This window comes from Labeo rohita, chromosome 8 (genome assembly GCF_022985175.1).
Source record: "Labeo rohita strain BAU-BD-2019 chromosome 8, IGBB_LRoh.1.0, whole genome shotgun sequence".
Lineage (NCBI taxonomy): Eukaryota > Metazoa > Chordata > Actinopteri > Cypriniformes > Cyprinidae > Labeo > Labeo rohita.
In genome coordinates this window covers 33,768,593-33,781,888 of record NC_066876.1, presented here as the reverse complement: position 1 = coordinate 33,781,888, position 13,296 = coordinate 33,768,593, and the positions used below count along the sequence as shown (strand labels likewise).

The following is a 13,296-nucleotide window of genomic DNA, read 5'->3' as shown; positions in this document are numbered from 1 at the left end:
GCTGTCTGAAGGAGATGTAAACAGGCCAGAGGCATGGTGAGGTGATGCAGCATCTCATTCCTTCTTGGGGATCCATAGTTATATGCATAACCTGAGACGTTCCCTTTCTAGGGAAGTCAGCGCTGAGTCTCCCTCTAGGGGACACATTGGGGAACGAAATGCCAACTATGCCATGCCGAGGCACATGCCTGATGACCTGGCGGAAGCACCAAGGAAGCAACAGACATGCACCAGACCTTTTCTCAGAAAGGGGCCAAATACTCCCTGTGCACTCACAAACACAAATACAATCGCCAGGGTACCGGTAACAATTAGTCAGTCACATTAAACCATGACTCCCTGGCGAATAAGACACTTCATATATGCACAATTCAGTAAACCATAGAGGCAGAAAATGGACTGCTGGCCTTCTTGCCCGCTACCGGACATGGGGTACAGTGTTCAGGAAAACATCTGGTGGCCGCCGAACTTTAGTTAGGGAAACCTAAAAACCTAAAACATCCAACCCACGTCCCAGCACGGTAGCCTCGGCAAGAAGCTCAGGAGCACTTGCATACAAAATCTCCCCAAACAACAATAGACCTCATACCTATATCGATTCCAATAAAAATGCAGCAACTGTCGTCAACTTAACATTTAAATCACTTATATGAGTGGTGTCTCTAATAAGAGATTCAGTGATTGACTTATGTTTGTCTGAAATTTTTTTTAGAATAGCTATTGTCACGGGAGGGAGCACAACGACAGACACAGTGGGCATGGCGTCAGGCCTCGGAGAGGCTTTTATTAAACGATAAACAAAAGTGTCCAAAAAGGGGGAATAAAAGTGTCCAAAATAAACAGGGAATCTGGTGTCCTCGACGTGCAGGGGTTCCGTGAATGAGGGGCAGTGTTCAGAAGGGAAGGGTCCAGGTAAGGGGCGGAGTCCGGCGGCCGCACTCACTCCCCGCCGGGGTCCGCGGCACGAGGGGTAGCGGCTTCCATCAACGGCTTCATCCACCTTTCGTTACGGCACCTCCTGAGGTGGGTAAATCGGCCCGGCACCCTGGCCCGCAGCCATCTGGGTGCGGATTTCATGTCCGGACCGCGGGTCCGGCAGCTCGTCCATCATGTTGGCGGCACTCAGTCCCTCTAGGCTCCCTTCCTGGACCCACGAGGACACCAGCGTGCATGCACGTGGAAGAGACCGGTCTCCCGAGGAGAGGCGCGCTCGGCATTTTAACAGCGGCGGTGATGAGGCTTAATTCTCGTCAGGTGTGCCTCATCACACGCTGCCGGACCTGGTTGTTTTCGCACCCCTCCTCCTCCCACACGCTCACTCCCGTCGGGAGCCTGGTGAAGGGCGACGATTACCGACGGGGTGAAGCTGATAATTAGGGGGGAGGCAGCCGACTCGTCACATTCACCCATTTAGTCGACAGCCTCAACCAACCGCAGGATAAGTGATACTAAATTAAACCAATCACTTACCCCTTAAGCGGCTGGGAGGCCGTCACCGTCGTCTCTCCGTCCCTCCGGGTCCGAATCTTCATTGACTTCTTTTGCGAGCGAGAGGGGATGACGTCATCAGGTGTTTCCCAACTGCGCTGTCTAAGCTCCGCCTCGCCTGCATTCTCCACCACTGTAACGGGAGGGAGCACAACGAAAGACACAGTGGGCATGGCGTCAGGCCTCGGAGAGGCTTTTATTAAACAATAAACAAAAGTGTCCAAAAAGGGGGAATAAAAGTGTCCAAAATAAACAGGGAATCTGATGTCCTCGATGTGCAGGGGTTCTGTGAAGGAGGGGCAGTGTTCAGAAGGGAAGGGTCCAGGTAAGGGGCGGAGTCCGGCGGCCGCACTCACTCCCTGCCGGGGTCCGCGGCACGAGAGGTAGCGGCTTCCTTCAGCGGCTTCATCCACCTTTTGTTACGGCACCTCCTGAGGCGGGTAAATCGTCCCGGCATCCTGGCCCGCAGCCGCCAGACCTGGTTGTTTCCGCGCCCCTCCTCCTCCCACACGCCCACTCCCATCGGGAGCCTGGTGAAGGGTGGCGATTACCGACGGGGTGAAGCTGATGATTAGGGGGGAGGCAGCCGACTCGTCACACTATTCACAAGCATCTCAGAGCCAGAAACAACATGTTGTGAAGGGTTTGTGAGATTTTTGACTATAGCAAAGAGTAGGGTTGGGTACCGAAACCCGGTGCCATTACAGCACCGGTACCCAACTGTCGATTGAAATATTTGTCTTCTGGTACTATGACACGGATGTGAGAAGCATTGATTCATTAACATGCATGATCGCTGATTAAATTTAAATACCGCTTTCATGGGGTGTCAGAATGATCAGAAAAATGATTTCCTGAATGAAGTTCACTCACGTCAACGTTGGAAAGCTTAGATGATACAAATCCAAGACATCTTTATAGTTACTGTCTATTTTCACATTTCGAATTAAAAGCACAAATCGTTGGGAAATAAGACCATCTGAGAAGCGCGTGAATGCAGCAACTATCGTTACACTTGCTTTGACTGCAGCAGGTGGTTTGCCGTTAGCTAGCTACATTAAACGCGTCTAACTTAAAATGCCAAAAACTAAACGTTCTAACGTTCTGACAACGTTGAGTGCCACATGAGGAGCCACTACATATGGGGCACAAATTCAACCAAGAATTAGAAAAGTAATCTTACCTTGTGTTGGATTTTTGTAACAAGTTCCTCCACTGAACTTCCCCACATCCAGAAGTGCCAAGTGATGGAGAAGATGTCCAGGGCTCATGTCAGGAAACCTACTGAAACTCAGAGAAGCGTAATCACCGTGAGGAGAAGCGCTTAGGCAAGCTCTACACCAGAGTGCTGAGTCAGGAGCTTGCGTTCATGACTCTAGCAGATACTGGTTCCATGCGCAGGTTGTAAAATCTAGTGAATGTGTTAGGTGTAGCCCAACGTGCAGCTCTACAGATGTCTGTTAAAGAGGCCCCATTCGCAAGAGCTGCCGAGGCAGCGACGCCCCTGGTCAAGTGGGCTCTCACTCCCAGTGGGCAGGGTAAGCCTCTGCCCTGGTAGGCCATACGGATTGTGTCCACTAGCCAGTGGGAGATCCTTTGCTTGGAGACAGCTTTCCCCTTCTGCTGTGCTCCATAACAAAGAGCTGATCAGAACGTCTGAAGGGCTGAGTACGTTCCAGGTAAATGCACAGGGCAGGCCTCTGCCCTGGTAGGCCATACGGATTGTGTCCACTAGCCAGTGGGAGATCCTTTGCTTGGAGACAGCTTTCCCCTTCTGCTGTGCTCCATAACAAAGAGCTGATCAGAACGTCTGAAGGGCTGAGTACGTTCCAGGTAAATGCACAGGGCACGGACTGGGCACAGTAAGGTCAGGTTGGGGTCATCTTCCTGGGAAGAAATAGCTTGCAAGGTCACCACCTGGTCTCTGAAGGGAGTGGTGGGGACCTTGGGCACGTATCCAGGCCGGGGTCTCAAGACAATGTGAGAGTCCGCTGGCCCAAATTCTAGGCACGAACTGTTGACGGAGAGGGCTTGAAGGTCTCCCACTCTTTTGACAGAAGTAAACACAGTCAGGAGAGCCGTCTTTAAGCAGAGGGCGTTAAGTTCGACTGACTGAAGGGGCTCAAATGGATCTTGCTGTAGAGCCTGAAGGACCACAGCAAGATCCCAAGAGGAGATAAGGTGTGGCCGAGGGGAGTTTAATCTCCGGGCGTCTCTAAGAAATCTGATAACCAAATCGTGCTTCCCCACTGATCTGCCGTCCACCAAGTCATGATTGGCTGATATAGCCGCCACATGGACCTTGAGTGTCAAGGCAGATAGGTGCCTATCCAGGCCTCCCTGGAGGAAGGATAGCACAGATTCAATACCACATCTCCATGGGTCCTTCCCTCGGGAAGAACACCAGTTCACAAAAATGCGCCATTTCAGGTCATACAGCCGCCTAGTGGAGGGGGTTCTAGCCTGTAAGAGGGTGTTCACCACTGAGGGTGAAAGGTCTCTGAAATCCTCCTGGTCGCGTCCAGGGACCATAGGTGGAGGTTCCAAAGATCTGGACGCGGGTACCAGATTGTGCCCTTCCCCTGAGAGAGGAGGTCCTTCCTCAGAGGGATGCGCCAGGGAGGAGCTGATGCTATGAGCACCAGGCCCGAAAACCAGGTTCTGTTGGGCCAGAACGGGCCACCAAGATAATTTGTTCCTTGTCCTCCCTGACTTTGCACAGGGTTTGTGCAATGAGGCTCACTGGGGGAAACGCATACTTGAGCTGGTCCCTTGGCCAACTGTGCATCTATACCGAGGGGGGCCTCGGTTAGACCGTACCACAACTGGCAGTGGGTGGATTCCGGTGAGGCAAAGAGATCCACTTGTGCCTGGTTGAATCGACTCCAAATCAGCTGGACTGACTAGGAGGTGGAGCCTCCACTCGCCTCTGAGCGAAACCTGGAATGTGAGTGGCATGCATAGACCTGAGTCTGTGCTGGCTCCAAAGTAGGAGATGGTGGGCTAGCTGTGACATGCGAGGAGAGTGTACACCGCCCTGGTGGTTGATGTACGCTACAGTCGCTGTGTTGTCTGAATGGACCAACACAAGCTTGCCCTGAATCAAAGGTCGGAACCTCCTCAGGGCTAAATGCACTGTCAACAACTCTAGGCAGCTGATGTGCCAAGGCAGTCGGGGGCCTGTCCAGACCCCGGAAGCTGCATGCCCGTTGCACACGGCACCCCAGCCTGTCTTGGAAGCATCTATAGTGACAATGATGTGTCTGGACACTTATTCCAAGGGCACCCCTGATGGCAGGAACAAAATGTCTTGCAACACGATGGTGTGATGTTCACACGATACGTGCCTCGGTGCCATGCCCATCTCAGAACTTGTGTATGAAGCCAGGGTTGTAGCAGTCTCATGTGCATCAGACCCAGCGGTGTGACCGCGGCTGAGGATGCCATGTGCCCCAGGAGCCTCTGAATTTGTTTCAGGGGGACTGCTGACCCGCATCTGAGTGTTGCCACACACCTCAGTACTGACTGTGCGCGCTCTTGGGAGAGACATGCAGACATACTGACCGAGTCCAGCTCCACACCGAGAAAAGAGATACTCTGCGCCGGGGAGAGTTTGCTCTTTTCCCAAAGTCCCAAACGAGCCAAGTGGTTGAGAACCATGTCCCTGTGAGTGCAAACCAAGTCCCGCGAGTGAGCTAGAATTAACCAGTCGTCGAGATAATTGAGAATGCGAATGCCCACTTCCCTGAGGGGAGCAAGGGCAGTCTCCACTACCTTCGTAAAGACGCGGGGCGACAGGGAGAGGCCGAAGGGAAGAACTTTGTACTGACAAGCCCGTCCTTCGAAGGCAAACCGTATGATTGGCCTGTGTCTTGGAAGGATCGAGACATGAAAGTACGCATCCTTCAGGTCTATTGCCACAAACCAATCTTGAGCCCTGACACACGTGAGAATGTGCTTGAGGGAGCTTGAGCAGGGCCCGATTCAAAACCCTCAGGTCTAAGATTGGCCTGAGCCCACCACCCTTCTTGGGTACAATGAAGTAGGAGCTGTAAAACCCTTTCTTCATCTCAGCTGAGGGGACAGTCTCTATCGCATCCTTCGCCAGAAGGACTGCGATCTCCGCACGAAGAACCGCAGCATTCTTGCCCCCAACTGAGGTAGTAAGAACACCGCAGAACTTGGGCGGATGACTCGCAAAGTGAATCGCATAGCCGAGTCGAATGGTCCTGAGGAGCCAGCGGGAAGGATTGGGGAGGTTCAGGGCTAGCACTCGCTGCATGCCGAGGCAGAATGTGTTTGATGGTCCCCGTCTGCTTCTTCACCGTGGAGAACTGCTGGGCAAACTCCTCCACGGTTTCGCCAAAAAGACCAGCCTGGGAGATGTGAGCGTCAAGAAGGCGAACCTTCTCAGCATCTCGCATCTCGGCCAGGTTTAGCCACAGGTGGCGCTTCTGGACCACCTCGTAGCTCGTAGAACATAGTCGGTCGCCGAGCGCAGTTCCTGCAGTAGCTCTGGGTCGGGAGCACCCTCGTGGAGATCTTTGAGTACCTTGGCTTGATAGACCTGCAGGATAGCCATGGCATGCAAAGTGGAAGCGGCTTGACCAGAGGCCATGTAAGCCTTCGCTACGAGAGCAGACGAGAACTTACAAGCCCTGGACGGCAGTCTTGGGCGGCCCCTCCAGGAGGCAGCGTTTTGCGGGCACAGGTGCATCGCAACCGCTCTCTCCACCTGGGGGACCTCCGTATACCCCCTCGCCGGACCGCTATCGAGGGTGGTGAGGGACGGAGAGTTGGTATATCGTGCTCTAGCCGAAAGAGGGGCTTTCCACAATTTTGTCAACTCCTCATGCACTTCCAGGAAAAACGGGACCAGGGACGAGCGTGGCCTTGAGTCATGCCCGTTGCCAAGAAACCAGTCGTCCAGCCTAGAAGGTTCGGGGCTGGGCGGGGGGGACCCACACAACCCAGATCTCCTTGACTGCCCGTTGAAGTGCGCGGCCATTTCAGCATCCGCCACCAACTGAGACTTAGCCGCCGGAGTGGTGAGTTCAGAAGAGGCGTCAGCTTCTGACGGCTCACGCCCTCCCTCTGATGCTGCAGAACCTGCCTTTTCCTCAGCAGGAGCTCCGAACAAACGATCCAGCCTGTACTGAGATGAGCTTTCAAAATCATCTGGAAGCTCAATTGGTAAGCACGCAGGACGGGCGGCCTGCGGGGACGTACCCGGCAAAACATTGCCCATTTCCTCTCACTCTTCCTCGAAACACATCGCTGCGGCCTTGTACCCGGAAGTAGAAGGACTGGAGCGGGAAGCAGCTGAGGTGAGCCGCGGCTTCTTCGAAAAGAACGCAGCTCTCGAGCAGAGCGTGTCTTCACAAGCCTGACAACCTCCCTCAGCGAACGCTGCTTCAGAATGTTCACGTCCCAAACAGTAGAAACCGCAACCAGAAGGACACTTACGGAAAGGCATGATGTCACACACAATCCATATTGTGTAGCTCTTTTAGAGAAAATTTGCTCAGAGGAGAATCTTCTCTTGTAGATCACCGTCGACGCACCCAGGGGAGCTCTCACAACACTTAGCTGTGTTAGAGAAGGGAGAGACCGCTGCCTGTGCCGTAGATCCAACGACGAAGAGGTGAATGATGCCGCTTCTCACACAGAGATGCTGCATTCGGCTCCAAAAAACAGAACGAGTGAACAGAGCATGCGCTGCCCTATTTATACCTGGATGTCCGGGGCGTGGCCAGCTATGCAAAATCTGCACACCCAATTTCATTGGCCTTTTCTCAAACTATCAGAGGTGTTTGGGCTCCCAAGGGCGACCCCTAGTGTGGTACATTGACACAACCCGGAGTGTACGACAGATAGGGAAACTTCACTACTGTCTGCCTCTGCCTGTTCATGTGTAGGCTATATAATAGCTATATGGAATGCAATAGAATTTCCACATATCACAGCTGTTTTAACAGTGTGAGTTTTAAAAACACCTCATGGGCTACATGACTGTGAAAGAAGTCACATGGGAAAGAATGAGATTTGACATCTGTATTAATACTAATGCCGGTGTAACGCCAAGCCAGCAGAGGGAGCCCTCACCCTAGGACTGCCTGCACGCTCCCTCTGCTGCTTCTACTGCTGCTTCCTGTTTGGGACTATATAAAGACTGACCATGTGCTCTATACTTGGCGAAGTATTGCCAGTTTAACCTGCCTTACCGAGCGTTTCTTTATTTACTCTGTTGGATTACTTGTTGCTGTCTTGCTTTGCTTTTGGTTATTGAGTTTACGGATTACCCTTGTCGGATTGTTTGCCTGATTGGACTGACTTCATGGTATTTGACCCACTGCCTGTGTTATCACTCTGCCGTTTGGATTACGTTTACATTTTGGACTGCTTTTCCGGTTATTGACCCTCTGCCTGTTTCATCGTGTATGTTTGCTGTTGTTTGTAATAAACTTCTGCAATTGGATTCTACACCGCCTCAGCGTCCACGTTACAGAATACTTCGCCACCCAAGAATCCAGCGGAAGTTACAAATACACAACCAACCATGGACCCAGCAGATCGTCTCATCAGTCTCCGACAAGGAAACCATCCAATAGAGGATTATGTAACCGACTTCTGTGATCTGTGTTATCAGGTGAACTTTAACGATACATCTCTCAAAGATCTTTTCCGGTTTGGTTTAAGTAAGGACATTTCACGTCTCATGCCACGCAATACCCCACACTGGACTCTTGAAAAATACATAGACTTAGCTTTGCGTTTAAGTGGCTCACCTTTTACTGTCGGGATTGCGGACGAGGGACCCCGCAATCCTGCAGTAGCTATCCCACCACAACCAGCTCCCTTCACCTCAAGCAAACCAGAGACCCGTCACATCCCAACCTTCATGTCCGGTATCGTCACCGTCATGCCAGAGGCTCCTCAAACCAAGCCTGCCAAGCCAAAGCCAGCTCAAGTCACATCCACTAAGCCAAGGTCTGTTCACGTCATGCCTGCCAAACCAAAGCCTGCTCAGGCCACATCCACCAAGCCAAAGCCTGTTCACGTCATGCCTGCAAAGCCAAAGCCTGCTCACGTCACGTCTCCTGCTCCAGGGCCTGCTCACGCCATGCCTGCCGCTCCAGGGCCTGCTCACGCCATGCCTGCCGCTCCAGGGCCTGCTCACGTGATGGCCGCCATCCCCGAGCCAGTCCACAAGATGGCCGCCATCCCCAAACCTGTTCACAAGATGGCCGCCATTCCAGAGCCAGTCCACAAGATGGCCGCCTTCCCCGAGCCACTCCATAAGATGGTCGCTGTCTCCAAGTCACACCACATGATGTCACACATACTGGACTCACCCCTCATGGCTGTATGGGCAGCTAAAATGGCAGCTACCCCTGGTTCCAGTCAAGTTGCAGCTGTGTCAAGTCAATTCGCAGCTGCGTTTCCTGAGTCAAGTAAAGTCACAGCTGCCACCCCCGAGCCAAGCAAGATTACAGCTGCTGTTCCTGTGTCAAGTCAAGCTGCAGAACCAAGTCAAGCTGCAGAACCAAGTCAAGCTACAGCTGCTGCTCCAAAGTCCAAGGCTTCCAAGTCAAGTCTAGTTCCAGGGTCAAGTCCAGTTCCAGGGTCAAGTCTAGCTACAGAGCCCGGCCAAGCTACAGAGCCCGGCCAAGCTACAGAGCCCGGTCAAGCTACAGAGCCCGGTCAAGCTAAAGAGCCCGGTCAAGCTACAGAGCCCGATCACGCAACAGAGTCAAGTCAAGCAACAGAGTCAAGTCAAGCAACAGAGTCAAGCAAGGCCACAGCTGTTCCCCATGAACCAAGCCAAGTCACAGCTGTGTTCCACGAGCCAAGCCAAGATACAGCTGTTGTTCTCCATGAGTCAAGCAAGGACACAGTTGTTCCCCATGAATCAAGCCAAGTCACAGCTGTTCCCCACGAGTCAAGCCAAGTCACAGCTGTTCCCCACGAGTCAAGCCAAGTCACAGCTGTTCCCCACGAGTCAAGCCAAGTCACAGCTGTTCCCCACGAGTCAAGCCAAGTCACAGCTGTGCCCCACGAGTCAAGCCAAGTCACAGCTGTGCCCCACGAGTCAAGCCAAGTTACAGCTGTCGTTCCTGAGCCAAGCCATGTTGTTCCTGAGTCAAGTTACGTTGCAGCTGTGTTTCCCGAGTCAAGTCAAGTTTCCAAGTCAAGTCAAGTTGCAGCTGCGTCCCCTGAGTCAAGTCAAGTTTCCAAGTCAAGTCAAGTTACAGCTGCGTTTCCTGAGTCAAGTCAAGTTTCCGAGTCCAGTCAGGTCACGGCTGTTGTTCCACAGTCAAGTCAAGCTGCAGCTGTTGTTCCAGCGTCAAGTCACGTTAAAGCTGTGTTTCCTGTGTCAAGTCAGGTCAGAGCTGCTCTTCCGAAGTCCAGTCAAGTTACAGCTATTGCTCCTGAGTCAAGTAAAGCTATAGCTGTAGCCCTCAAGTCAAGCAAAGTCACAGCCGTGGTTCCTGAGTCAAGCAAAGTCACAGTTGATCTTCATGAGCCAAGTCAAATTGCTGCTGTTATTCCCGAACCAAGTCAAGCCACAGCTGATCTCCCTGAACCAAGCCACACCACAGTTGATCTCCATGAACCAAGTCAGGTTACTGCTGTTGCTCCTGAGTCAAGTCCGGCCACGGCAGGCCTCCCTGAGTCAAGTCATAAAACTGTTATTCTACCAGAATCTCACCAGGCCCCCTCTGACCTTCTCAAGCCACCTCACGTATCAGCTGACCCCGCAGAGCCCACGCTCCCAAGCCACGCAGAGCCCACGCTCCCAAGCCACGCAGAGCCCACGCTCCCAAGCCACGCAGAGCCCACATTCACAAGCCATAAGTCCATAGCATCAGCACCCTCGAGGTCAACAGACACCCCACTATCTACTGTGCTGCCTGTAATGGCCATCGCCATTTTCAGTGTGTGGGCAGCACGCTGTGCTCTAGAGGCCTCATCTGTCCACAAGTCTGCTCCAGAGACCTCGTCTATCAACGAATCTGGTTCAGAGGCCTCGTCTGTCCATGAGTCTGCTCCAGAGGCCTTATCGGTCCACAAGTCTGCTCCAGAGGCCTCGTGTGTCCACGAATTTGCTCCCGAGGCCTCGTCTATCCACGAGTCTGCTCCCGAGGCCTCGCCTGTCCACGAGTCTGCTCCCAAGGCCTCGCCTGTCCACGAGTCTACGCCAGAGGCCTCTTCTGTCAAAGAGTCTGCGCCAATGCCCCCAGAAGCAGCAGCTCCGGCTGCAGAATCTCCTAAAGGGGCGGCGTTTCCCCACGGACTCTCTGCCTGTCCTGTCACGGCCATGAAGGCCATTGATAACTTCCCTGCCACACCTGCCCAAGCATCTGCGCCCATGCCCCCAGAGGTGTCAGCGCAAGCTGTAGATCCTCTTATGGGGGCGGCGTCCCAAGATGAACTCTCTGCCTGTCATGCCACGGCCAAGGAGATTGTTTGGGTGCACACCGCTCTGCTATGCATGTCATTAGGCCCACTATGGATAACTCTACTCCTGTGTGCTCTACCTGCCCTGCAATGGCTCCTTGTTCTGCCTGCTCTGCCTGCCTCGCCATGGCTTCTTGTTCTGCCTGCTCTGCCTGCCTCGCCATGGCTCCCTGCTCTACCTGTTCTGCCTGCCCCACCATGGTCCCCTACTCTGCCATTGCTCCACGGCCAAGGTCCTCCAAGGTTCCACTGTCTGCCATTGCGCCACGGCCCAGGCCCTCCAAGGTTCCACTGTCTACCATTGCTCCATGGCCCTGGTCCTCCAAGGTTCCACTGTCTGTCACAGCTCCACGGCCCTGGTCCTCCAAGGTTCCACTGTCTGCTATTGCGCCATGGCCCAGGCCCTCCAGTGTCTCACGGTCTGCCACAGCTCCACGGCCCAGGTCCTCTGAGGTTCCACTGTCTGCCACAGCTCTACGGTCCAGGTCCTCCAGTGCTTCACTGTCTGTCCCTGCTCCACGATCCAGGTCCTCCAGTGCTTCACTGTCTGTCCCTGCTCCATGATCCAGGTCCTCCAGTGCTTCACTGTCTGTCCCTGCTCCACGATCCAGGCCCACCTGCTCTACATGGACCTGGCCCTCCATCCCACCCCCTGTTTTGCCTCTGTTCCCCCACCCACCTGGACTGTTGTTGTTGTTGTTTTGAGCGCCAGGAGTCGCTCCTAGGGGGGGGGGATTCTGTAACGCCAAGCCAGCAGAGGGAGCCCTCACCCTAGGACTGCCTGCACGCTCCCTCTGCTGCTTCTACTGCTGCTTCCTGTTTGGGACTATATAAAGACTGACCATGTGCTCTATACTTGGCGAAGTATTGCCAGTTTAACCTGCCTTACCGAGTGTTTCTTTATTTACTCTGTTGGATTACCTGTTGCTGTCTTGCTTTGCTTTTGGTTATTGAGTTTACGGATTACCCTTGTCGGATTGTATGCCTGATTGGACTGACTTCATGGTATTTGACCCACTGCCTGTGTTATCACTCTGCCGTTTGGATTACGTTTACATTTTGGACTGCTTTTCCGGTTATTGACCCTCTGCCTGTTTCATCGTGTATGTTTGCTGTTGTTTGTAATAAACTTCTGCAATTGGATTCTACACCGCCAGTGTCCACGTTACAGCCGGGTTCACACTGCATGATTTTTAAAGTCGTTGGATCGGTGCGCTTCTCACACTGCACAACTGTCTGGGGTACCATAGTACCAACTCTTCAATGGGAAGAATCACCGACAACTCTGCCTTGTCTACAAACTACAGAAAATTTGCCTCTGATTTTGGGAAATTGTCTGTGATTTCCACAAAACTGTTGCTGAATGCTCATAAATGGCTGCTGAGATACAGTAGTATACTCACTTGGGGTGGAAGCTTGGACCTGGAAGCAGTATTTGTAACATCGCAATTTAACAAGTGGATATTGTTGGGCAACGTGATTCAAACATCAAAGGCACAACCATGTTACGGTTTTGGGAAATGGTTAACTAGTTAATTTCCTCACTGTATCATGCTACAGTGATAAAGCTAGTTAAGTGATTCCATAAAAAACCCACCTCTACTTTACTTTTTATTAAGTTGGCTTGAGAAAGCCAACTTACTGACTGATACTATTTAAGATTATTATTCCTCTTCTTATGAGCCAAATTTCGGTATCTTTCTCCTCCTAGAGCTTTCAAGCTAGAATCACCAAACTTGGCCCAGACCTTCAGACTGGTAGGACTTGGTCTGCTATATCTTTTTAGACTGATCTGGTTTACAGTTTTCGTAAACCAGACTATCAAAACCACCAAAAATCCCATAGACTTACATTGACGGAATGTTCAAATGAGCCAACACTCTTCAAACTCCAACTGACAAACTTGAAATCTAAACTCCCAGAATCCCTTGAGGCTAAATCAAGCTTCCCTTCTATGTACTATTTCTAATCAATTTAGACTAATTTAAGCTTCCACTCTAATTTCTAATATTTCTAATCTATCTAGCTATCTAAATCATGCTAGCAACATGCTAGTAACATGCTAATCATGCTAACAACATGTTAGTAACTTGCTAATCATGATAGAAAAATGCTAGCAACGTGCTAGTAACATGCTAATCATGCTAACAACATGCTAGTAACTTCCTAATCATGTTAGCAAAATGTTAGGAACATGTTAATCATGTTGGAAACATGCTAACAACATGCTAGTAACATGCTAATCATGCTAAAACATACTAATAACTTGTTAATCATGTTAACAACATGCTAGTAGCATGCTAATCGTGTTAAAAACATGCTGACAAAATTCTAGTAACATGCTAA

At 51.9% G+C, this 13,296-nt stretch overlaps 1 protein-coding gene across 1 annotated transcript; it reads right to left on the bottom strand.

Annotated features, from left to right (window-relative positions):
• Window positions 1-11,061: 11,061 nt before the first annotated feature.
• Window positions 11,062-11,616, bottom strand: LOC127170144 (uncharacterized). Its single transcript, XM_051117943.1, has 2 exons — window positions 11,130-11,616; window positions 11,062-11,093 (listed from the first exon to the last, which is right to left on the bottom strand). The coding sequence occupies exon 1, from the start codon at window positions 11,592-11,594 to the stop codon at window positions 11,157-11,159; it is 438 nt and encodes a 145-aa protein (XP_050973900.1). The 5' UTR covers window positions 11,595-11,616; the 3' UTR covers window positions 11,062-11,093; window positions 11,130-11,156.
• Between the last annotated feature and the right edge of the window lie 1,680 nt (window positions 11,617-13,296).

Bases quoted from the DNA above. Each gene is read 5' to 3' on its own strand.
- LOC127170144 (XM_051117943.1), bottom strand. From the start codon at position 11,594: ATGGAGGGCCAGGTCCATGTAGAGCAGGTGGGCCTGGATCGTGGAGCA.